A 27519-nucleotide genomic window follows, 5' to 3' on the forward strand; every position below is an offset into this window, starting at 1 on the left:
AAAAAAAAAAGAGAAAAGATAATCCCAATCATCCCTGAAGTCCTGAAAACAATCAGATAATCAAATATAATCACTTATATTCACAGTTATGCAACATCTCCACGGCAAACAGATGTCGGTTGCCTATAAAAGATGACTGCTCTTTTCTCCTTCTGAAACTTCATTGCTACTTCTTAAAGTTTCTGATGGACAAAGTATATGACCAGAACAAAGATGTGTTGAACAATGCACAGCATATAATCTGCAGTTTACGTTCCAAGTGCCTATCCACATTATGCAGCCCATTCGCATTACACATGGCTGTACCAGAAGTATGCAGATGCCCAGCGTTGTGAAATTAAATCAGAATGGTACAGTGAGATTAATGTGCACTCTTCTGAAAGAGAAAGGGACAAACCTCAACACACTGAAGTAATTCTTGGCCACACCTTCCTGTAAATATTACAGACTATAATCTATGTGGTTAAACCGACATGGCCAAGAGAGAAATTATACACAAATGCTCCTTCCCTCACTCCCTCTTCTGTCCAGGCTCACCAGAGCTGCTGAAAAAGCTTGCCTAGGATGACCTCTGTCTGTCACTCCAGTGGCTCACCTGTCAGCCATCTTGTGATCACCGTCACATCACTGTGCAACTGTGTCACTCCACAGCTGTTGGCCCTGCTCCCTCATCCTGTCACTCCTTTCTGCTCTTGCCACTATCAAACCACTCTTTGCACAGTTCTTGCTCACTGCATTGAAGCTCTAGGAGGCCTTGGAGAGCTTGCCTGCAAAGTCATCTTGTTCTTGTTTAATTCCTTTCAAGGTCCTCATCTTCAGGTAAAGCCTAGAAGAAATAAGCTCACTACAGCTTCTGCTAATCTGTGTAATTTTTAACTCTCATATCACCTCAGTTGCTTTTTTGTTGCATTTCACATAGGAGCAATGTTTCAGCAAACCTACAAAAGTGTCCCAAATACTGCCCTGTATTTGCATTTTGTATAAATACAAATTAGGCTGGTCCAGAAGACCTTGTTCCACTCTAAATGAGCACAAGAGCACAGCAGAACTCAGAAGTGCTCTGGGATAATGACACTCACTGCCTTTATTACCCTGATTGCACAGGACCAGATTCCAATGCCCTGCACACTCACAGTATGATCTGAAAACTGACCAGCCAACTACAGGCACTTAGCAGCACTACACCAACAAAACAGGTACTAGATTTAAAACACTGGGATTTGTTTAGATTTGTTATTTGGCAGAAAACAATGTGCAATATCTAAAATACGCTTAATGAAGAGGAAGGCCTCACTGTGCAAACAACAGCAATTAGAAAAGTTCAAAAGTTTGTGAACTCTGGCATTCAGGTTCATTGACTCACATAATTACGTTTGGATTTTGCATGGTGGTTTTGACTCCCCGGTCTCTATTATGAGAGAAAGTGAATAGTTTTCAGCTTGTAAAACAAAGAACAGTCAGGAATAAGAGTATTATGCAAAGCAGAAGCTTTGGTACAGTACAATGAGGATTTATAGGGTTTCAATTTATAATCTGTTTGTAACCTTATTACACCCATGAAATGTCACATTCCAGGGACTAGATCAGAAGGATATTTTTTTTCCCAGTGAAATTGAATTTTGATGCAGTTTCAGGGTGTGAAAAGGCTTTTCTTTTAATTTGATAGACTCAAACCTGCAAGTTTTACTTATGTTGGTAATCCTTATGACAGTAAATAGCAGCATGAAAGACAACGATATTACTCCCTAGTGTCAGGCTTGCTAACACAAGGCTCTGAAGCACCAGCTCTGTACTATTAAGAATTGGTGACCTGACAAAAAAAAGTCCCTGATAAAAGCTCAAATTCCACTAGCTATCTCCCATTGCACACAGTTCTGAAAAGCTGCTAAACAGGGGTCATTTGCAGAATTCCAGTCACTTTCATGTCATTTCAATGCTCATTACCAAGCCTCAGTCTGTCCTGGCTCATTTTCTTTTCTTTAAAGAATGTTGCTATTAACATTTGGCTCCAACATGAACAGAGGGAGCTGACCTCTATATCGATTTTGGTTTTAGAATGCCCTAGCTTTGAAGAAGAAAGCTCTTAAATAGATTTCAATTCCAGAGCAAAACCAACAGATTTATTGAAATCAAGGCTGAACTTGGTGTGTCATTTCTACTGGGGAAGCTGGCATCTGGAAGCACAACCTGCAGTGTCTTGGAAGCATAAATGCTTACGTGGTAAGAAATAATACAATTTAAAGAGGGAGCATGCTGAAAATGTGTTCTTATACAGTCAATGCACACCGTGTGCAACTCCACACAGTAGCAGTTGACGAAGTGAGACTGGAGGTGGGACCTATAACTTAATGCTTGATTTCTCTGTGTGTTTTTTAGAAGAAAGGGAATGTATAACCACATCCAAGCTGACTGCTTGATACCCATTAGTTACTCAGTTCATAAACAAAGGCCATTTCTGCTGTTACAAAGTCAAGCAGCAGCACAAAAGCCTACCATTCACATCAGTGGAATGAGTTAGGAACACGAGAACAAGAACGACTGTCACCTGCAACTGTGATTACATCTGTAAAGACAAAGTCTTATTTGAGGGATAAAGCAGAAATCATTGGGCAAACCTCCTGATTCTACTTTCTACTCTGGCTGCACTACCCCAGCACATGCTAGGAAAAAAAACGGAGAGAGCCGCACTGCCTTGGTAATGTGTGGTTAAGAAGGCATAATGTCCGTACTGCTAAAAATTGCTTTCATTTCTATTATATAATTATAATTTTAGGCTTTTCTTAGCCACTCACAGTTATTCTCCTGGAACTATAAATTAAACAGGGGTGCGGTGCTAATTGTCTCCTCACTAAACCTCACTACACACTTCAAACAGAAGGGATGTTTAAAGCACCTTCTAGCACAAATCTTGCCCTGACCTGTGCTGCTGCAGAATAACCCTTAGACCAGCAGGGTTGGCAGCACAGAAAATGAAAACAGACATGGAGAGGCACTGCAGAAGAACAGCTGCTAAGCACAGCTTATCCAGCAGTTGCTCAAGGGAGCTGCACAGGAGAAATGTGCAGAGATTGTGGCCAGCAATAACTCGACAGCACTGAGGCTGGCCTGGAAAGGGATTAGTCATCCCCGACCTGCAAGTCCCACAGGTAACACTCTTGTTTACATGTTTTGCATACAGGATGTAGATTTGTCCCTAAGCTGATGTACAGTTAGAAACAGGAGGGGACCTCCTGGTCACCGAGTTCATTCCTCACTATGGCAAGCCCCATTACACATAATCCCATTCACAAACAAGCTTCATCTTCTAAGTACACTTGTATTCTGCTCTGTCCCCAGTGGGAAGCTGCTCTAGGAACTTGCTCTTTTGTTGGGTAGCAACTCATTTCTAGTTTCAATTTATTCACAGCCAATTTATACTCATTTGTTCTTGTGCCAACACTATCCTTCAGCTTAAACAGCTCTGTTTCCTTGCATGGCTTTTGTCTCCCTCCCTCATCCCAACTAATTTACGGATAACTCTCCTCTCTGCCTGCATTTGCTGGATTAAATAAGCTGGTTCCCTCTGGTCTTCTCTAAGATGACCAAGCCCTTGCTCCTTCTCTCCTTCCCTGCTTTGCCTTGAGGTGTGGAAATCCCTGCCTTCATTTTGTCCCCAAGTTCCTCGTTGTTGCTTTCAAGACTGTGCTAGCCCATTCCAGCTCGGTGGTCCTCTTGGCCCTCTTCTTCATCTGTCCTATGTAAGAGTTCACCTCCATATTTACCTATCCTTGCCCAGGTCTAAGGACAGCTCTCTTTGTGTAGCCAGTTGAGACCACTTCTGAAGCGACTGAGTGCCCTGTGGCTTGTTAATTTATCTCTTCTAAGAACAAACCTTGGGAAATAATAGCTCCCACTACAGTTGTAGAAGAGATGGGGACTTGAGATTTGGAAAAAGTAAGACCTAAATCACATTGAAGTATTTAGGTTTCTGATTCCCACCTAAAGTAGCCACCCCTTCCTGAGTAGCGTGCATATTTTTGAGGTTCTTGACCCACACAGCTTCCTGAGATAGATGAGTGGATGTAAAAAGAGCACCATCATTCAGAAAAGTGACAGGGCAGCACTTCAGGAAATACCCTGCTTGCCTGCTCCCCAGGGATGTGATCCTGGGCTAGTCACTGCTCCTTGCTACCATTTTAGGTAGTAAGGTAACCAGGAGATGACATCAGCCACAGCCCCCACCACCTCATTAACATCTCGATAAACTCCATGATCCATGGCAAGATGGGCAGACAAAAAGCTTTGTAAAGAAGTCAGCATATAAAGGAGGTCCTGGTGAGGTGGGAAATACCTTCCCACAATAGAAATCCTATTGTAAGGAGGCTAAAAAGTGCATTTCAGTAGACCAAGATCCCCAGCAGAGTCTGCAAACGCATTCCCATTGCTGCAATCAAGTTTCTCTCAAACTTTTGTGGCTCCCTGTCAGCACGATGCCTGCATTTTAATCTCCTGGAAAACAGTCCTTTCCCTGCTAAGGATCATTTGTAGGCACAACCAGATTAAACAACCACAAGAGACTAATGTCCGCTTCTTACTGCATGAGTCAAGAGTATGCTTCTGACTTTATGTCCTTAGGGTGACATAAGTATTTCAGTCATTTTCAGTTCCTAAGACAGAAGAAGCACTTAAGCCGCTATAAACCCTTATGGTGGCATAAATGCTTAAGCTGCTTTCAGTTCCTCAAGCCAAGCCAAAGCTATAGCTATACATGAAGAACTCTGCATTTCTGCATAGGCACGTGCCTGTGGAGAAGCTCAGATAGCTATCTCCACTTCGGCTTCCTTTCCTTTGTTCCATTTATTGTTATTCTATAATAGCTTTTGCACTTGTTTTCCATAATTTAGAGAAGATTTAAGAAATAGTGTTGTGACAGATCTCTGCTAATGCTGGTTAGCAACATGACAATTCATACGATCCACTGATCTGGCCCAAAGTAGGTCAGCGCCTCAACTAGTCTAGACACCTTTGCTGAATCAGAATACCCACAGTTAAAATTGGCTGGATCTTAAAACCATGGCAATTTCCTGAGTGTATAATGAATGCACTAGATACTGCGCCTGCACACTGCACTCCTCACCCTGCAGCATTTGATTCCGTCATTCAACCTCAATACTTCATTTTCAGTTTTCCACTATGAATAAATAAAGCCTCCCATTCCTCCTCAGATTTGGTCAAGATCATAAACCTAAATGTGCAGTAATGGCACACCACGTCAGTAATCATGTATTTTGAGGCTACACATATGAGAGGAGTGTAATGTTTTTAACAGTATAACTAAATATATACCACAAATGTTTGTAACTCCAGCATGACTAGGAAAGATTTAGTCATCCCAATCAGAAAAATAATCAAATCACCAAATAAAAGCAGAAAATTGCAAAGTATGTGGAAAATCGGAAATATAACTTATATTATTTTATGAACTTAATATATGAACTCTACGTATGTGACCGTTAATATTTAATTGTATGGAAAAATTACATGTTAGCCAGCATTCCAGCTGAATTTACACTTGAAGCTCGTTTACTGCTGTGCTGGTCTGGATTCCCATCTCCATCACTTGAGAACTGGCAATAGCAGTCAATGAAGAAAGAGAGGGATCAAAATCAGAAGCCTAGCTGAAAAATAATCATGACTTATAACTTAAGACAGCTTGCAGAAGAAAACAGAAGGGATGACAGGTACTAGAAGAGGGCAGCATGGAAAACAATGACTGGAAGATGGAAAAAGTAAGAAAGAAGGAAAGTGAGGGAAAAGAGCTAAGAGAGAATACGGCTTCCATCTTGCACATCTGCACTTGAACATGGCTGCCTATGCTGTAAAAGTCTTTGGAACAGTTCGTGAGGAATCTTGATTCTTGAAATGAGAAACTTTTCCTCTCCTTTTTTCACAGTGTTTTGCAGTGTTTCCACACACATGTGGAGTGCAATGCTAAGTTGCTTCATTTCCTGAGCAGGGAAACTGTCTTTCTAATGTATGTATTCGGCCTCAAGGATGGATTCTGGTGCTGAGTGCTGGCATGAAGCACAACATATTCCCCCATAAGAAATCCCACACGTCCACTATCCCTCTAAAACTCACAGTTCCTCTCCTTTAATAGGGGAGATACATGGTGTTCTGGTTGCATGGAAACACTGAGTTGTTCTGCCCCATAAGAGCTCGCCACCCTTCCTTACCACATCCAACACTTCCGTCTCAATATCTCACAACCTGCTTATTCACCTGCCTCAGTCCAAACAGCCTGGTCTAATGCAGCTTTTCTTGTCTGCAATGTAATGAGAAAGTACCCCATGGGAAGGACAAACCAGCGGGATCCATTCCTCTTCCAAAGATGTAGCAACCAGTTGGGTCAGTATCTGCCTTTGACTGCATCTCCGCCACTGGAAGAAGACCGGGTTTACAGCCATATTTAAAGATGTACTGAAGATCTGGGGTCAGGGCAAGACACAAAAACAGACTCTTCTTGTCTCATGAAGCATAAAACTTCGGAAGCCGGAAGCCAGGAATGCCCAAGGAAAGAGAAAATTCAAGCCAGTAATAATTAAGAAATAATAGCACTTAGTGGAATTTACTACAAGTGCAGGAGTCATCTTCTGATTCCAAATGCTATTTGATTTTATGGGCATGGAGAAGTCTTAATCTCTAAATGTGACACTGTATTAGATGGGAGTATGCTAATTTAAAAGCCAAAATCCAGCAGGACTATTTTCTACTCACCATCCTGTTTCAGCTGAAAATATAGGTCTGATTATTTTTCCTCATTTCATCTTTTTGCACTAACAACAGCAATAAAAGTTCTCAATCTGTAAGTTAATTAAAAAAAATAAAATATTTTCCTTCTCCTTCCCCATTTGTTCTCCTGCAATAAATTCTATAGTTGTCTCTGTTGCCTATCAATAGGTTAAACATATCCAACTTGTGTGTTTAAATGCTAAAGACAGAGAAGTCCCCAAGGATACGTCAATCGTTGGCTCTTGTACAAAGAAAATACTGTATTTTGCTCAGAAGAGCTTTCTGTGGCAATTTAAACACAGTGAGACAGACACAATATCCTGGAGAGAGGAAAACCTGCCTTATTACATTCCTGACCCAAGAGAAAGGATTTGCCCTTAGGACATAAAGAGAATCAGCGGGGAGGAAAAAAAAAGAAAAGTTATCTAATCCTAAAAATAATGGCAGCAGTTCATAATACAGCATGACCTCCTTTTAATCTCTGATTTAGCAGTTATACAGTATGGATATGATATAATACCAGTAGAGCAAACACAGCTTGCTGGTCAGGCTGAGAACCAATTCCCTTAGACTGCAATCTATGTTTCCAGGTTTTAGACAGCTTTTTGGTAGGCTTTAGGGTATTTTGTGAAGGGAACAGAACTTATGGGATATTGTGAGGATTCCTTCTCAATAACATTACATCTTGTTCTTGTTTCTTTTAATATAGATATACTCACATATACAGTACAGTTAAGTCTGTTAGCAGCAACACGCAGCTCCATCAAGGGCAATGTTTTACAGCTCTCTCTTTATTTCCTGTGTAAGAGCATGGAGCTGTAAAGAAATGGGCAGAAACTACATTTTTATTTCCTAAAAGTGAAAATTTAATAAATGAGATTCTGCCAGAATAAAAAGACAAATGTTGTGGCCATTAATCATTTCACTTTTACAGCAGCAGAATGATGCTTTGACGACTCTCAGCTTTGCTTCTTTTCTGATGTTGCCTTCCATAACTGTCAAAAAATCAAGTGTCATCTCTTTCTTAAAAGTTGCATTCCTGGGAGATTAATAGTGAAAGTGGCATGTAACAGGAATTCAAGCTTTCTTAATTCTTTTTTCCAAATGTATGGAAATAATTTTTCAAAAGGTGCTGCTGAGATAACTGGGCCTTCCAAGTTCCTCCAGCATCAATGCTCTTCCTATATCAGCCTTAGTTGATGAAACAAGGTACTACAGCTACCATATTTTGATGTTATAAAAACAAACAAACAATAAAACCTCCTCCTCCTGGTCCTCATTCTTTGACTTTCCCAAGGACAGGGCTAATTGCATATGTGCCGGGGAGCTGCAGCAAAGAAGTGCATGAACTGAAAGAGAAAACCATGAAGCAGAAACTTAAGACAGCTGTTCTCAAGAAGGAATGTTATGGATATGTCTAAAGGTATGCCCTGCTCTCCTGTGAACTGCTGGTGATGGGGAGAAAGACACTAGGATGACCAAGTTCTTGGGGCATCCACTGTGTAGATACTGGTAAAGTCCTCCACCTTCCACTAGCTTCAGCATCTCTCTTGGTCCTTTTTGTACACATCTGGCTGCATGATTACAGGACTGCCTGAGCATTCATGGATAAGCTGCAACACATGAGCAAAAAAAAAAAAGCCTTTTGCTGCAGGGTCATCCCTTTTTTATAAGGCAGTCTGAAAGGCAGAACCCCATTATAAGCTTTACCTTCATCATGAGTTCGTATGTGCAGAAATCACTTGAAGAAAAATGATTTTAACTACTCGTGTTTGGCCCACTTTGCTTAATATTTGTTATGCTCTTCACACTTAGGTCCCCAAATTACACCCACATTTTAGCATCACCCGTCTTTTGTGTAAATTAATTTATTTGGCACCTGCAATATAAACCATGAGATTTACAGTTTGCTAAGAGAAAAGAAGAGGAAGAAAGCATGCACCAGTGAAAGAGCATTCAAATAAGGCTCAAAAGGACAGGGCTAGAAGAAAGGCCTCTTGCTAAAGGATCTAAGACCGCATGAAGAAACTGTACTGTTGGCCTTCACAGTGCAGTAGTGACTGAAGATCATCTGCTCCCAAATCCTACCCCTACCCCTGCAGTGATGATCAGCCTGTTCTGCCAGCTTCCCTTCGTTCTTTTCTCCATCTCCTCTCTTCATCACACACGCACACAAGTTCTCCCCATAGGCATACTGTGATCTGGCTATAGATCCAAAAGATATGGAGTGAGAGGCAAGAACGATTCCTGCCTTCAGGAAAGCTCCATGACATGACAGCAGGGAGGCATGATGCCTCCTCCTGCTGCAAACCTACGGAAGAGGAGTGCTCACTACATGGAGCTTCATTCTCCTCTCTCAGTCCAGTCAAAACAGTAGAGAACAAACAAGGACAGGCATTTTTCTCCAGCTGGACAGGGAAGAGGGTAAAAAACTGTCCTGAAACACAGTGTCTGACCTTCACTATGTCTGACAGTCACCTAGGAACGCTGAACAGAAAATAAGTCTGATACCTTCTAGGAGTGACTGAATATGGAAGGACAGAAAACTACCTGAGGCTCAAACTCAAAATTTTCTGCTTCATGATCTTCCATTTAGGGGTAAAAATTGATTTTGCGTGCAACTGCTACAGAATTTCCACAAAACTCAAGTTAAATCCATTGAAACTCCCTCACAGGCCTCACAGGTGATGTCCAACATGAGCCAGGGCTGACTACCTTCATTGCAATTCTGAGCCCAAACACAGCTTTGCACAATCTTTAACAAAAACATATCAGAAAAACAGGCCTTAAAATTAATTGAATGAATAAATAAATACTCAAGCAGTTTGCTACAGGTGTTAGTGCAACAGGCTTAAAAGCAAACATATATATATATATATATATATATATATATGTTGTGTGTGTGTGTGTGTTTTTTTCTCACTTAGGAAGTTTACAGTGAATTCCTGCCAGCACTTCCTGAGATAGAATTCATGAAAAAGAGATGTTACATCAAGGTATTTCCTTGTATTTGCAAACAGTATGAAGAATGAAAATGGCACCTCGGTTTTGCAAAAGGTACATCAGCACACACAAGGCAGAAGTACTAAATCCTTCGGAACATTTCCCACATTGCTGCATAAGATATAAATCTACAGTCCTCGTTTCTGCCATAGTAAGCCATCCAACTTCAATAGAAATCAGATCTGCTGTATATATTAAACCTGAAATTAACAATGCTCCTATTTGTTTGGCTTTGATAAATTCCAGCCATTGCTCCTAGGTGAGATGTGCAGATCTTGATTCTGTGAGGTGCTCTGCTCACGTGAGCTCTTATGGCAGTGTAGAGTTTGTTAAGTTCCACTGGGTCCAACACACAGCTCTCTGCAGGAGTGGGGCTTTAGCAGCTGTTATACTTAAGATATTGAGCAGTGGGTTCAAACCATGCTCAAAGTAATAACATTTCCCTTTAAAACAAAGCACGTTCCCTAGAATAAAAGAGTAAAATGGGAAGAGATTTCTAACTGTTACACACACCAGACCAGTGAAGCCAACAAATAAACGCCTAAAGCAGAAAGAATGTAAGTAAAAACATACCAGCAAAATATCCCAACAACAGTAGTGCACAAAGCGAATATATAAAGCCAGAACTGTTTTACAGAAATTATATGGTTTACTGACAAAAATCTGTTAAAATTTATAATTCTTTTCAGTGCCCAGTTTTGGAAATAGAGTACAAGCAAGCTAGTACCAACAGGCTCTTTGAGTTAAAATGTAAACATACACTGCAGTGGCTTAATATCCTTTTGTATTACCATAGACAAACCATGGATTAATTCCATGAGCCAATTTATTAATCTGTGAAAGACTACAGCAAGACAGAACAAGGAAAAGATAAAAAGTATGGTTTTAATAAGATTTTGGAGACTTCCAAACTGCTGACCTGGTACAGAGGAATTGGCAAACTACTCAATCCCTTTAAAAAAAAAAAAGAAAAAGAAACAAGATATTGCCTTCTTTTACTGAAAATCATGTGCTTCTAATGGGGTGGAATAGCAAGTTAGCAAGGTAAACGTCAGACAACTAAATGAAATCTGCTCTCCAGGAAGTATTAAACATATGGGCAGAAATACTGTACAGACTACGTAGCCAAGACCTGCTTAACTGTATGAACTTCCTTTAGATCAATTTGGATCAGATTTTGTATAACCATGCATTTTTTTCTGCTCTTGGTACTTTATTAATGATCGCAGCACAGCTAACACTGGCCTACTTGAAAAGAAAGATACTCCTCAGTAGGACTTACCTATGTTCATCTGTAAGTCTTCTAAACTTTTTTTTAAGAGTCCTGTGCTCACTACATGATCACATCCAAGTTACCCATACAATTACCAATGCAGAAAAACATTCCTGAATTGCAGGATTTCTTCAATAAATGCACTTAGTGTCTCCTTACACATAATATATGAAAGCTGCAGGTTAGATTAGGAGACAACGCCTTATCCACGTTTTGCAATGAATTGCACCAAAAACCCTGAGAAAGCTGGGAATACAGTGATGTAAAAACACACAACACTTCTCACAGAAACTAGAAAGAAAAATGATGGCAGTGATAAGCATCATCAAAACCTTCACGAGGTTTCATCACAGAGGAGATGCTGGCAGAATTAATACATCAGTGGGTGACAGAAGCAATGACAACTGCAGAAGCCAGTTTGGGCCCTCCCTTTCTGACACCTCTAAGGAACATTTCTAACAAGCTTTATCATGTGCAACAGGTTTACTGTTTCTCTGAGACAGCCTTAGGCTTTTTCCACTGGATGTTCACTTCAAATTTATCTTTCACATCTCTGCTGGGTTTGGTCATCCCTGACACATCCTAGGTTAGCAAAGGTTAGTTATCCTTGATGCTCCTGGGAACAGCAGCAGGCATAGCTTCTTCCATCTCTTGTGTCCTGGGATAACATTTTCTGTTCTCTTGTTATGCACCACAGACAATCATTAGCCACAGTTAGAGAACAGATGTATTTTGGGACAAACGGAATGAAAACGGTGAAAGATCTTCAAGTAGAACAAGGGGGTTTCACCTAGCACACTTAAAAAAGTGCCAAAGCCATCTTTCTGCCTTGCATTCCACACACTAACTGCAATTTACTTGCTCAGAGAACTGACAAGTTGCCTCTGCTAACTAAAAATCAATCCTAAATAATCTGGTTCATTTCAGAAATGTAGCTCTTCTATAAATCACTGTGAATCCATTTTGAATAGGACTGACACGTGCTACAGGTGGACCCAGGACTCTGCAGGAGACAACCAAAGGGCAGCCCCAACAACAAGCCTGCATCTTTGCCACATCCCCTCGTCGGAGGTACAGCCTGGCGCCTTCAGAGTGTGATATAAAACGCACTTCTTTGTTCACGTGTGTTTTTTTTTTTACTAACAATAAGTGTCAGAATCCCCTTGGCAATTAATTTCCTGGCTGGTAATCCCTTGGCTCTGATCCACACAGAGAAAGCGGCTGAACTGCAGGGAGGAGTGCAAGGCACATGCTCCAGCTTTGCAAAATGAAGTGGTCTCTTAATTTAAGTGACAGTGAAACTCTGTGTTTACTCTGTGCAGTGAAGGAAGCAGAGCTTACTGTTCAACACTCTTTTTAACATGAGCATAATGTGGCAAACAGTCAAATACTGCAGGTAGGATGTTCTGGGTTATCTGTAACATACCATATTAGAAATATTTCAGACACAAGGAAGGTATGCAAAAGCCACTTAACATATAGTACGATAGTGAGCACTGGTGACAGTTTGAAGGATAAAGCCTTATTCTGTGAACGTTAAGAAAAACTACACTAAAAAAATTACCATGTGCCCACAGTGTTTTAAGCTGCTATATTCTCAGCACTTGTATAGAGATACAAAACTTTTCTAATAATTATACTTAGTGCTGGTAGACACTGCCAGCAATCTGCAGGCCAGAGCTACAGGAATCCTCTGCCTCGCAGCCAGGCAAGCTGGATTTGATCAGTTTTGGCACATTTATTTTTAAGGTCCTTTGAGACAAAGTAGTGGAGAAGCTGTGTGGCCATAATTCTTATAAACAGCCGAACTCTGTAAAAAATCTTGACTAAGTTCCCATTAGTTTTAGACAAAGTCTCTCATTGGGGGGCAGAAGGTTGGTACCATGCTCACATGTGCTGGGAAGAGAAGGGTGAGATATTATCTTTTTAATTAATTCAGCTTGAAGTGATGCAGTCTTAAACAAAGCACTCTGATCCTGGATTCCTCAAATTAAGAAGCATCAGAGCTAAATAACTACAGGAAACCCATCTGACTTTCACACTCCAGAATATTTATATTAGAAAAGCAGGAAAGAAAGCAAGAAAGCAAGCATTCAGTCTTCCTGGATGCATAGCCCTTCCACATCACCCTGACATGGGCGCACCTTAAGCAAGGATCATGGATAAAGTCAGCGCCAAGAGAATAAGAGAAGCAAAAATGGGCAGTGAGCAATCTGAGTACAGATATTTGTGGAGAAAGCTCCTGTTCTCATTGAAAATCCTCAGAAAAAGGTTTGTGAATTCAGGAAGCGTTGCCCACCGCTGAGGCAAGGTTCTAGCTAGGAGCAAAGGATGGGCTTAGCTATGCTGTGCTTCTCTCAGAAAATTTAGTGAGCTCCTACCTGCCGCTGTGCTGTTGCTGTTCTTTCTTTTAGTGCTTTCTTGACACATGTAGGAGAGGATAAAAGCCTAATGGGTGCGAGTGTCAGCACAATATAAATTACTGCAAGGAAAAACTTGATGCATGGCTTGGGATCTGAAAGAGGAATGTCCACCATTGTTTGTGATTATGGATCACATCACAATCTAATAGCAATTTTTATTTAATCAATAATTTCCATGCTGAACAGACAGCCCTGTTACAGAGAATCGACAAGCAGCTACTGATAGCGACAAGGCTTGTTATTAATCTTTACTCTGCCAACATATCAACCAAACTACTGTAAAAAAAACACCACCAAGATGGATTTAGAAGTAGGTCTTTCTTTTTCTTTTTTTCTTCCTTCTTTTCTTTCTTTTCTTCCTTTTCTTTCTTTCTTTCTCTCCTTCTTCCCTTTTCTCTTTCTTCCTTTCCCTTTTTTTTCTTTTTAGCTACATTGCTCCATTCCACTTCCCCCTTTCCAAGTATGTAACATTTCATACACTTTATATTCTAAGTTTATTTGAAAAACCTACGGCTTGTATTACACAAAAAGGCAATTCATATTAAGCAATTTCACAAATCAGTGGGACCTAGCCCAGTGCTCAGTGTTAGCCATTATAGGCTAATAAATCATACTTTCTCTTTGAGATGTCAATCGCCAAGTGCTTTGTAAAAATGTTGGCATCTGTAATTCAGCGAAGCCTTTTCATCTTGAAATAAGATGCTCCAGACTGATAACAAGAATAATCCTCTCTTGATCAAAAAAAAAAATCTGCATTTTACCAATTAAAGCTGCTGCCAGAAGCCAAATGGAGCAGCACTGAGACTCCACTGTAGTTTATCTCTGCTAAACACAAGGAGGGATACAGTTAGAGCTTTGTTTCATTTTCAGCTTGACTACTTTATCTCACAGAGAACTGTGGCATCTCAGCCCTGTGATACACATAAGAACGTATATGCAGACCTCATACCTACAGCGCAAACCACCAGAGGACCCACTCCTGACAAAACCACCACCCATTTACTTCACAGATTAGCTACCCAATACCTTGAAAAATTCACACACACAAGTGTGACCACTGAAAAACACTGAATTTATTTAACCCGGATATAAGGCTTGCAAGGTCTTCTTTTTTTTTTCTGTTAAGAGTTTACATGAACAAAACACAATGCAAAGGTCAATCCACACTGTAAAACCCTCAGAATTAAATGCAAAAGTGACACTTGAGCCCATATGCAGCTCACCCAATCCTGCCTTCATTTGAACATGCCAGTCTGCCACTTCTGTCTGCCATGTAAAAGTAGCTGGGCTGAGCTCACAGATTTCAGTTCCTCCAGGCAACAGATTTCTATGGACAAGCTTTTTGGGTACAATACGGGCATCTAAGAGGGAGAACACAGCACTCATGACAAAGACAGGAAGATGGCTTGGCCCATGGATGCCCTACTCTTTTTGAGAAGACAAAAGCAATGTAGAAACACATCACGAAGAACAGAAGGCCTCAGAAAGTTCAAGTTCAGCGTTCCACTTGTTCACCATTGTAAGATAGGCTACTTAACTGCAAACTACTCAGTCAGCAGCAGCAAAAAAGAAAAAACCCACACAGAAATGGCACCTCCACCCAGGAGAATACGCTTTTCCTGGCCCTTGGAACAAGACTGAACACTCTCTGGAGTTCAATGCACAAACCCAACCTTCCTTACTGCTCTGAAGCAGCTGAAGCAGCAGGCATGGATTTCTATCGCCTCTCTTCTATGTGATATGCCAACAAGAGTCAGAAGCTGAAGAGCCAACTCATTTTGCAGCTTTGCTTGTGCCTATACCTTCACTCAGGCAGCACGGTCTCAATTGGAAATTGGCTGCTGGCTTTCAACCCTTCAGTTCCCAAAAAAACTGCAAATCATCCATGAAGCATCACTAACCTGGAGAAGCTCACTAGTTCCACTGCCAGGGAAAATAAAGCTAAGTAAATATATACAAACAATCATAAAGATTTTCTGACAAAATTTGCATAGGGATACCCAAGACCTGCTCACTTTTATGCATGGCCCTTCTCATTCAAGTATCTACTTGATCTGATTTCAATCTAAATTGCTAGAGTAACTTCTCTGGGCACAGGACGAGCACTGATCACTCTCTACTGCACAGCAAAAAGGAAGTGCTATTTAAATTGCACGCCAGAGTACAGCAATTCCTTTCAGGGACATCAATTCAGAGACAGTGACTTTGGCAACTCACGTGAACAGGAGCCATAGCAGCAGCAGACGAACCACAAGTTTTACTAATGCTGTGAAAGAAACACTAATTACAGAGGAATTAAAATAAAAAATGATTATATTTCTCTCTCTAAATCCCCTCTTAATACTTCACAGATTAGGGTGGATTTATTTTTTGTAAACCTTTCTGTATCAAAAAAAAAAATCCCCGCTTTATTTTTTTCGTCTCCTCTGTGATTCATCGAAAGCCAGACTCCAGGAAGGGGAACTGCTGATGCTTAAGGAGTGCTTAAGAGGACCTGAGCCAAAGCACAGCTGGCCTTCGGGTCAAGCCCAGAGTGAACGAGATCACTTCAGAAGGCAGCAGCGCTGGCTTTTAACACTGCTGGAAGGCAGAGGGCATTCTGGTGGCTGGTGTGGAGCAGGGATGTGCCGGCCCCAGGGGCTGCTGATGCTCCACGGAACACAGAGAGAACAGCGTGAGGTTGGTCTGGTTACTTAACCTTAAAACCCCTTTGATAGATGGTTAAAGACACGCTACAAGAGAACAAGAATGTGTTAGTTACCCATGTGGAAACCAAGAGAGAATGTGTATGCACGTAGGGGCAAAGATCAGCTTACTAGTTTTCGAATGGCAGGTAACGAACTGCTGGCCAAAACGATGCTACTATTATGGTGTATTTTAAAGCAACAGCCTATATCCCAGCACCTTTGGCATCTTAATTACAACTTGGCCTTAAACAGGCAGCAAGGAAATTTTGAAATCTAACTCTAAACATTCACTCCAAACTTCTGGACAGGTATTTCTGACAATTATTTGCTTCTCTTCTATATTCTCTCCTCCTCCCTCCTCCTTCACAGCTACAAAGATCACATGCACTGAGGGGATACATGAGCTGAAGAAAAACTCTAAACAGCACTTGCTTGCTTCCAAAGCAGCTGCCTTTCTTTTCCACACTGCCCCAGCCTTCAGTCCAAGCCCTGGGCTTTTGTTACTGAAGAATGATTCCTTTTGTGCACAGCACTGCTTCTCCAAATATAGGGTAGGGTCCAGACCCCATGAAATGAAGAAAAAAAAAAGGTGAAATAGAATAAAATCACCAACAAATAAACTTTACTGTTGTACATAAAACATTTCCTTTTTTCAGGAAAAAAAATTAAAAATACTGTAATACATTTAATGTTCCTATCTATTCCTTACTCTTTTCAATTTAAAGGAGACATTTCTGAACCTTTCAGGACAGCTGCTGCCATAATCGGGCGCAATGAGACTCCGAAGGGGCTGAAGAATCTCTGCTACTGCACCAGAACCAAAGCTATAGTGGAAATGCAATAAAAACATTCTCTGCAGAATAAAATAGACAATAAATCCCTACAGATCTTTACAGACATACGCCAGCTGGGGTGCTTAACTACATCCCTTTGAGATGGCAAAGGGCCTTGTTTCATAGGGCTGGCACCTCACCTGCGCCACTGAGTTGCAAGCTCATCTGCAGCTCAGGGAGCTGGAGCAAAGCATGATTCCCCCTTCATTTATGGCTCTGCCACTGCAAACCAGGTGAACCAGCTCTCATCAAAAGTAGTAGCTTTTTCCTGTATTGCAGTTGGATCCCTTTTAATGCAGAAAAGTGAGGCTCTTACAGTCCTTTCCTGCCACTTCTATGAGAGAGGAGCTGAGCAAGAAGCGATAGATCAGTAAGGGAGAACTGGGAGGGGGACTTTCAAAAGTCTATTGACTGCAGCTGTTCCTGTTTCTGGGTGTCCAAAGGCTTCTGCTCCACCAGAGAGCACAGTGCTCCTCAACTCCTGACCAGATCTGTTCTTCAGTTTCGTGGTGCCATTGACCAAGGCACCCCCATTCACTACAGGTGCTGCAGAACCTGAATTGAAGCAGCCTATGGGCACAGCCTACGTTTTACAGAGGCCTCCGTGGATCGCTGCCCGACTTCTGTCTGCCAAGGCTGAATCCACTCTTTTCTACAGAAAAGGAGGGCAAAAACGTTCAGAAACTCAGCTTGGGGGACCTGCAGGAGCATTACGGTGACTGCTCCAGGGTTTGCCAGGGGAGCGCTTCAGTCATCAGGGCTTGAAAACAGTCAAAAAGACTTCGGCAAATGGGATTGTGACCGTAAGCCATCGCTGTCAGTTCAGGGCTTTTTGATCTCATCTAATCAAATGTAACAACAATGAGAGAATTTTATTGTTGCACAATTAAGGAGAAAAATGTTAACAACAAAAAAACAGCTCTACAGTTCTTCAAGCATGTTTTTGAATTAAAAAAAAAATAAATTATCAACTCCACACAGCAAGGGGGATGAGAAATAGGCAGCACTGCGTTTTTCTGATTGCCATTGTATTAATATTTAACAATAACTTCAGTCATTTCCTTGAAGGATAATTTTCTTAAACAAACTTTTATCTTTAGTGTCTAACCCTTCTGCAATATTTTATTCTTAACCTGATTTCTGGGGGAAAAAAAAGACAAACTGCAACAAAAAGCAGATTTATAAAAATATACAATATCTTATTAGCTTCTGGGTGCTCAAGTGCATTTATCACATATTTAAAACAAACTTGAGCTCAGCTAAGCCCAATTATAATATCTTGCTGGGCAGAGAAATTAATTAAACAGCTGAATGATAAAGGCCCCAGCAGCAAACTGAGGCTTTAAAATAAATAAGATTTTTTTTTTTTTTTTTCAAATATGAAGGGAAAGAAAGGAATCTTCTGCACACATGCTCAAACGGTAATGTGAGCAATCTTTTCAGGAGCACAAGGCACTGTAAATAAGACTACCTGGCAGGAGTCCACAGAAGCAGCTCTAATGCTGCTCTCCCACTTTGTGATTTGCTAATGTGAAACACACGCACCCCTTTTGCACCAAGTTCAAATAACCCTGGGATCCCAGCTGTGAAGCTCAGCGACTGAACCAGAACAAGGGCAGAAGTTGTCAAGATTTAAGAGCTTTCAGCAAAACCCTTCAATTGCAGCCAGTACCCTATTCCATAGAAGGATATCAATTATAGATAGTGACTTGCTTTAGCAGGGCAGTCAGTACTGTCAGACACTAGATAGACAACCATGAAGAATCATGAATCTTTCTATTAACTGTAAGAGAGGTGGAAAAAAAAAAGGATGGATGGGTGCTATAAATAAGGCAGAGAATGTGAACGGTTTAACACCTTGCCTTTTGGTGTATGTATCATGAAAATTTAACCATGCTGAATCCTAAGTGGCACATATCACTTGAAAACAAGAACTCCTGCACTGAAATCATTACAGCGTCAAAGCCTTCTGGGTGGGTCAATAACGATTCTCTCATGTAGCTTTTTAGTTATTTATTCATAGAAACACAGGTTCTGTTCATAAATTCAGTCAGAAAACATTGTCTCACGGGACCTAAATGTACTCTTGATAGCACCCACATTTTACACTAGTAACAGCAGGACTTCACTACAGAAAGTAAAGCAGAAAAACACCACTGTATACTGACCATTCTGCCCGCGACCACAATTTCTGATATAAAGCTGTGCTATATATCCAGTCACAGATATGCTTGTACTTACTGTTTCACATATGCTATATTACACACCACTATCTATCCCAGACATTGCTAGGATCTGATTTACCTATTCTTGATTTCAGATTAAATCATAGCCCACCATTTCCGAAAGGGTAATAATGTTATTCTCACATGACAGAAAGACTGGAACACACTGAGCAACCCCATCTTTACCTCTTTCCAGATGGAAGTATATGTGCTTGTGGATACACCCTGTACATTATAGGAGCAATGATACCTACAATGTGAGCTGTATGCACTGCGTATTGTAGAAAACCCCTTCTGAGTTCCACTTCAGAAGCATTCTAGTGAGAGGGGAATTTATGCTCATGTACACAGTTCTTCAACAAATAAAACATCAGCCTTTCATATTTTTCATAAACACTGCAGTTCTTCTAAAATTTCAATGCTTCAGGATGCAAAGCTTGGGTTACAAGTCTGTTCTGTGCCAGTGGAGGTTTTGAGTCCGATTCCTTACTAACACACATGGCTACAAACTGTAGCTTTATTCCCCCTTCCAAGAAGGGGGGAGGTGGGGAGGAGTATTTATAGTAAGACTTACAGTTAGCCCATGCAGATTTTGAAAGTTCAGCCTTATCAGAGTGTACAGGAATGGTTTAAGGCTCTTCTTCTGGAGCTTTGTATTTTACAGATTTTCCTTTTGCCAGCCAGATTTCCAAAGCTCAGGAAACTGGCATGGAGAGCTACAGCTGAGCTGTACAGGGTAAGGATGTCCCGTATGCTTCCAAGTCAAATGTACAAATTTTGAAATGGTGACAGGAAAGGGTTTCCTTGCAAATCCTCTGAAAACACCTATGTAGCTCACTCTGTCTCACTAGAAGTTCTCTTGCCATCCCACTCACCCAGCAGGTGCATGCACACAACATGACGTGTGCTCTTGCTTGTAGGTACCCACTCAACTTCTGTAGCTCTTAGCTCATACTGGTCGCCTTCCTTGAATGTCAGGGAATACAGAGATGCTGGCATATGTTACCTGAATGAACCTTGCCAGGACAATTTAAGCTACTATTGCCTTCACCTCTGCTAGCTTCCCCTGCCTCGGTGTTTACTACCCTACAGCAGAACCAACACAAACGGAATGGTTACCCATGCTTTTGATGTCCCGGGTGACAGAGCAGAATCCCATTTCAAACACCGCTTCAATCCTGGCTGGAGCATCTGGGAAGCACCTGCAGAGCAGCAGTGCATGCAGCCAGCACAGGCAACTCCTACAAGATTTGAAGGTTGACACCTATTATCCCGCAAAGCCCTCAACCTGCTGAGAAGCATAGCATGGTAGCTACACGCCTACAGTTACACAAGCTAGCTCGGGGACCCACAGACAGCACTGAGGAGCCTCACACACAAGTGGCTGATTGCACATGCTTCATGCAATCCCATGCCCACACCAGGGCCGTTCCTTCCCTTGTGTCTCAGCAGCACCCATCACCACAGTACTCTGGGCGTGACAAGGCCTCCAGCTGTTACTGCAGTGTAAATATTGCCGAGAAAGGATGAACCCACACTACAGACACACAAGCTCTGTCTGGGCCTGACACAGGTGTACATGCACACATCCCGTCAAGGAGCTTAGCAATGACGCTGGGGAAAGTGTAGCCACTGCTATTTGTATTCACCCATGAATATCTGGGTACAAGGCCACAGACCACAGCAATGGGAAGATATTCAAGGACACAACTGTTACATGGGAACTTAAGGCTTTCTTCTGGAGTTGCACACCTAAAAGCCAGCTGAAGCCCTACTGAGATCTGGACTTCACTCCCCACGTTGCAACGGGCCTCAATCAGGGGACTGTGGCAATCAAGGGCAGACAAAATGCGAGGGAGATGGCGCAGAACCAGCCTTTCACACAGAGCTAGATGACTCAAGCCCTTTTGCAATTCTGGACAGAAATAACTCACTCAAGTCCACACAGCAGGCCTCTGCTGGAGCAGCAAAAGAATCACAAAGCAGCACTGAGTCACGCTGACTCTTGCTGTGCGATTTGAGCTACTTGAATGTGATGGTTGCTGCAAGGATGATGATTTTATTGTCTTCAGGGTTTCAAGTTGGGACTTGTACCTCATAATCTTAGAATGCCATCATAACATATCCAAATCTTGAGCGCTGTCAAAAAGAACTCCTTGTATCACAGAAACATTTTTTATCTACCTGTTTTTACAGCTAGAGAAACCCATTTCAGATGTTGCCATCACTCAAAAATGTAAGAAATACACTTTTTTCGGAGAAGTCTTGCTGTTGACCTTTATAAGACAGTTAGATTTGCATCAGAAATAACAAAAAAAAAAAAGCACAATCTCACTGTCAATTTAACTCACCTGAAACTGTATAAATCATTAGCTATTAAATAACAGGCGCAGTGGAATTCAATTAGATTTTATATATGCAACTTCAAAAAAATCTTCTTCCTTTTTTTATATTACCAAAGGCACTTTTATTCTAAATTTCTCTTTTATTCCATATATTTTGGTGTAAATTATTTATCGCCATCACTCGGATCATTTCTGAATATTGAGAAAGGTTTTCCAGTCACCATAAAGCTTTAGCCTCACAATTATGAGCAGATACAGAGACTGCCTGTGCAGAGCCCCAGATGATGTCAATCAGTCTGACTGCATGGAATCAATTGCAAGACCGACACTTGATCTTTTTAACACATCCAATCTTTCATATGGAATCTCTTCCCAAAAAGATATTACAACATAAAAATACTCACTTCTCACATTTCATTTTGGCCTATTAAAATGTTAGAATATGTTTTGGGCAAAAAGTGTCTAAAAATTCATTTAAAAAGTCGCATTCTTGCCATTATTTCAGTTTGTTATTTTCTTTCATTTACTACTATTGTTACTGTCACTACTGCTACTATTACTTACCAATAATATAAAATAACAATTCTTGATGATTAATTTCCAGCACCACCAGTCTGTCACACTCCAGCAAGTCGAAGCTGGCACTGATTTACTGAAGTCACCTCTGCAGCATCAGTTTACCATTTTGCATAGTGTTTGGAAATACATGGTGGTTGATTTTATTTATTAATTTATTTAACTTCAGGAGAAATGTACATTTTTCAACAATCTATTTCAGCAGTAATGGCCACATTGTGCAACAGATTTTGCACAATCTCCAGAAGAGTACTCAACATTTTTCTACAATAAATGACTCCAACACACATATAATTTGCTGAAGATGGCCCTCTCCAATATGGACTGGAAATACCTTAGTTTTTTTTCAGCATATTTATTATAAGTTCTATGAACTTAAAGCGATGCCCTGCAAGCTAAGTGACTGGAAATTGTGGGAGTGTTGTACTTGGTAGGTTCCATTCTATTTAATGGCTCATTTTTTAGCTTACAATGCTAAAAAATACTAAAAACAGTTCACTTTGGAAAATGGAGAGGAAGAAAAAAGATAGATATAGCTAATATATAGCATAGCACAAATAATACTATACAGTTTGCTTTTGCTAGAAGGACCAAATAACTCCGTCGCCACGTATTTATCTAAATAACCCATTCCAGCTTCCAAACGATAGTAAACTGATACAAAAAAAAACCCTTCAAGCCCTTAGGGAAGGGGAAAGAACTCCCCTCACTCATTTTTACTGTTACAATCCCTTTTGGGGAAAAAATCAAACTTGGCTAAAGGTTAATAATAATTCATGTCCAGCTTACTATTACTCAATAACTATCAAAGTCTCTAACTCAAAATAGTGTTTGCTGGCTTACAGGATCAGAGCCATTACAATCTCTATTGAAGACTTTATTGAATTTTACACTAAGCTTTAGCTGACTGAACAGGTCAAGCACTGTGGCTCAGTTTTCTTTATTCTCAGAAACTCATAAACCCCATTCCAGTTTGCAGCGCTGTTAGCTAAGAAACTTGACTCAGCACAGGGTCAGAGAACCTGACCCTCATGAAAAAGGTCACGTAGTTTTAAACCCAGTTCCTGAATACCATTAACTTACATGCACTAGCTGTTCCTGTGTGTCAAACTCCCGGGAACAGCCTTCCCAATGGCAGTTCGTCTCATAGACCACTTCAGGCTCCTGTTTGCTTTCATCTTTGTCCCCTTCCTCCTTTACCAGGGTCATACCTTCTGGCTGTTCCTGGAGAGATGAAAAAAAGAGAGGTGAAGAGAGGAAATTTTGAAACAGAGGAGGAGAAGTGAATTACTTCATCATTAAAGAAAGACAGAGTGAGGGAAACAGATTATTATACCCTCAGTTCACTCTGCTCTACAGAACACAAAAGCTCAAAACAGGCCTGGTAAGCCAAAACCATGTGTCAAGTATATGTGTAAAATATATATTTCTTCCTCAGAAGTATCCACTGCAAAAAATTTCTAAAAAAAAATCCATTTACATGCCAGTTAAAATCAGATCATAAATGCTCAGCTTCCCTCTCCCCATACTAAAGCAGCTCTTCATTTGCACATTTGCCCTAATAATTCAGTGGCATTATGAGTGAAAAAGGCATTATTTAGCATAGCTGAATTAACTGGAATTTGTTTTTAGTAATAAAGTTGGACATAAATCACCAGTCATCCAAAGTGTGTTTACATTGCTAATCCAGTGACAGTTTTTCGCATAAATAGTCTTTTCAAAAGCAGACTGGTACTTCTCAGGCTACACGTCAGCCCATTCTTGCCCATAATACGTGCAGGGGAGGGGTGACTAGGGGAAGATGACTTTTCATTTCGGTTTTTGATTTGCCACCTTTAGCTCTTCCAAGGGACTCCTTCCCAGCTTGTACTGGCTCAGATGTTGGCACGAACATTTGGTTCAGATTATGCCCTCATGCTATTTCTCCATTTCCAGCCTGCTGAAGGATTTAGATGAACATTGTTCTCTTTTCACAGATACACTCACAAGACTGAGTCTCTGATTCTGACCTGCCTTTCATCACAGTAAATCAAGAATCACTCTGCTAAAAGCAGTGGCATCAACCAGAAAGGAAAGCTTGGCAGAAGAAACTGGAGGCCAGCACTAAGGCCTCAACGTTGCACTGTGCTAAGATCTGTCAGAAGTCAGCAAGGTGTAAATATTCTTACTGAACGGCAAACTCATCCTCAATAAAGATCTGAATATCTTTGGTTCCCTTTTCCAGAGATAACAGAGGGCTGAGTCAAATGAGATGTTTCTCCTTCATGCTGCTTCCATTCTGTCCTCATCCTTTAACAAAGCAAACCCTCATTGCTCAAGTTCTATATTCAGTCCATTGCTACCACGAGCTCGTGTGTGTGCATGAGATGAAGGCCTGTAAGGGGAAGGAGGGCTAAAACATGGCAAAGATGTGCTTTCCCTCCAGCAGTGAGAAAGAAGGCTTATAACTGAGATCAGAAGGCTGTACCTGCACGCTTCCTGCACCCGGGCTGGGGAGGTCCTCGTCGGGCTTTATCTTGGAGCGCTTGTTGTGCATCGGATCCCCAGTGCTGCTCACTGCAGACTCACTTGTGGGTTTGTTCTGCTGCAGGCAGTTTTTTTCCCCCAAAAAAGACAAAATTAGACTGTGATAAATACGCAGCTACCAACTGAAACGTGCAGCAGCTGTTCAGCAACTGAATATGGAGAAGCTACGCTGTTAATTATATTGGATACGCAATCAGATTGTGCTTCAATTACATAGCATTAACTTGTGGAAGAGCTGCATCGCTCAACCTTGTAATGGAGAAGGAAGGAACGGGAAGGCGAGCATCTGATGCTATTCCTTTTTACAGACTAATGCTGTTTTTGTCAGGCCAGGGAGGGGTAGGAAGACCCTGAATTTCCACATAATGACAACTTCAGAAAGGCAACTTTGAAAAGCCAAATTGCTAAGCACCAGTGTGAATAAACAGGAGAAAAAAGATCTCTTTTTTACACTTGGAGGAAAAGTTTTCCCACTTCATGTCTATATGCAAGATTTCAGCTTTTTTAGTGCATTTCCCATTATATTAGTGGATAGGGAGGAAAGCTGAACACTAATGTGAGATTCTCAACTGAAAAATCCTAGATGACGTCCTGGATTCTCCGAAGTCAGCAGCAAAGCTACCACTGACATAAACAGGCCAGAATCTTTTTTTCCTTCTTGCTGGATAGAACATTGTTTTCTATATCTGCAAATGGATCCTGTAGGAATCCGGAGATCTTTTAAAGATACCTGACTGCACAGACCCCATAAAAATCAGTATGCTGCCCACAGCAGTATATACTGCATCTACATTTGTAAAAGCTAGCCAGAAGATAACTCCCAGACTGACGAATAACCTATCCCAGGTCACCTAGAAACAAACAACATGAGTTAATAAAAGGTAAAACAGGAGCTGTGCACATTATTGTCTTGATCCCCTGCTGCACATCTCCAGCTTTTGATAATACAACTTTGCTATTGAAATGATTAATTCTAACTCACCACATTCAATTTCGCATGAACCAGAGAAAAAAAACTTCAACCCTCTGCACAGTCTTTGAGCAGCTCACACCTGTTCAGGACGGCAAAATACGACTCTGTGTCTCGAGGTATGCTAGACTACTTGATTTGGATGTGAAGATGCTAAGCTTTAAAATGTTAAGTGCTTCTACGTGTTTTTCCTGTTCTTTGCTCCCCACCTGTATAATGCTGTCCAATCCAACAAAGGCAGGTTGGAATAAGGAGCTGTTGCAGCACACTGAAATATTTACGAGGATTAAAAAGCATGCTACCAATGAGGAACACTGCATCTAAGCCCATGATTTATAATAATGGGACAGCAAATGCTATAGCTGCAAGAAAACTGTTATCAAAGGGTCCTGGTGACAGTGGTGATTAATTGCTAACAAGACAAAGTGATTTCTTTCATTTTTTCATTTTTAAATTAGCTGGGTGCAAAGGTTTCTTTCATTTCTCTCACCTGTGTGGACTCAGAAGGTCCAGAGCTGACCTGGACAGGGTTCAGGACACTGGGGATGCCAGGGATAGGTCTCTGGGTAGGAAAAGTTGGAGCAGGATGGATGAGAGGAGGGCTGTGTCCAAAGGCAGAACCCAGGGTTTGCTGACGACTTATAATTTGCTGATGCATTTGCTGGAGGGATACCGGTGTAGGAGGGTATGTGAAACTCAGAGCAGGGCTGAATTTGGGAGAAAAAAGGAGGGAAGAAGGAGGAAAACGATGAGGGTCATTACAGTATGGCACTGTACAGATTAAACCCTTAAAATCATGCCCCAAAGGATGATAAATCCTGCTTTTAAACCCAGAGTTGGTCTGGATTTACTAGTGAGTGCAAAAGCGATACCTTAACAAAACACAACAATTTTTCCTAACATTTACCACAAAACCACAGAAAGTTGACAGAAATAAAATTCAGAAAAACTGAAATAAAAGGCAAGCAGTTCAATAACAGCTATTTATTGCAATAACAAACTTTATATAAAGAAAAAGAATGGGTGCCTACATGCTTTATAGTACTTTTATTGATAATGCAGTTCCCCTACGTTCGTCTGTACGAAGCAGTTCCTTTAATCTTGGCTTATGTTACACTCTTTCATATGTCTCTAGATCTTATTACAAGAGGAGAGAAAATCAATTGGTTAAATGTGTTCTGAACACCATGCTTGTCATATCACTCATTTGTTTGCAAAGATGGAAAGCTCAGTTCATCCAAAATGTCACCTAAAGAATTTCCATCAGTGCCGTTTGGTTACAGAAACTGATGGATTAACCTTTCCCCTCTGAAACTGGTGATCAATGACTTTCAATGTAGAAATATTCCAATGGGAAAGCACTTCTTCTTCCAGTTTAACAACATTAAATGTCTATTAAAGCCCATTATGCATGTTAATACCTGTCATCACTTCATTACTTCACCATACTTCCCAGACTACAGTGACTTTGGAGGAAATTACACTGCAATCTAAGGACCTATTCTGTGGGTAGTGCCAAAACATTGTTTGTGTCATACTTGAAGAATAAACAGCATGGGGCTAAATCTTCAAACACAGAAATATGAGATTCTCCTGTAAACATCTGCCAGTAACATATTACTGTAACAAGAAGAAAGTGGAAGAAGAAGAGTATACATGGATTATTTTCTTTTAAAAAGGTCAGTTCAGAAGATTAGACCTTAAAAGAAAGGGATGTAGAATAATACCTTTTAAGAATCAAGGCTTCTTCTAACGTCAAAAGGGTGGATTTAATCCAAATTTACAGTCTGGGGTCTTAATTGCTGTTACACTTAAGTGCATTAACTGAAAATACTGTGATACAAAAAGAGCTAAAATCATTTCAACCATTTTAAGTAATAATTCTAA

General features: G+C 40.9%; 1 protein-coding gene across 2 annotated transcripts in view; it reads right to left on the reverse strand.

Annotated features, from left to right (window-relative positions):
- Nucleotides 1–27519, reverse strand: part of GLI3 (GLI family zinc finger 3) — a 200789-nt gene that overhangs the window by 15654 nt on the left and 157616 nt on the right. The window contains exons 8-10 of one of the 2 annotated variants that reach the window (XM_010713104.2): nucleotides 26123–26339; nucleotides 24604–24717; nucleotides 23220–23360 (exon numbers count right to left, since the gene is read on the reverse strand). In XM_010713104.2, coding sequence (XP_010711406.1) covers nucleotides 23220–23360; nucleotides 24604–24717; nucleotides 26123–26339 — 472 coding nt within the window. Of the gene's footprint in view, nucleotides 1–23219; nucleotides 23361–24603; nucleotides 24721–26122; nucleotides 26340–27519 lie in introns of both variants that reach the window. The other variant, XM_010713103.2, reaches the window with a different exon arrangement.

Source organism: Meleagris gallopavo, chromosome 6 (assembly GCF_000146605.3).
Source record: "Meleagris gallopavo isolate NT-WF06-2002-E0010 breed Aviagen turkey brand Nicholas breeding stock chromosome 6, Turkey_5.1, whole genome shotgun sequence".
Classification (NCBI taxonomy): Eukaryota; Metazoa; Chordata; class Aves; order Galliformes; family Phasianidae; genus Meleagris; species Meleagris gallopavo.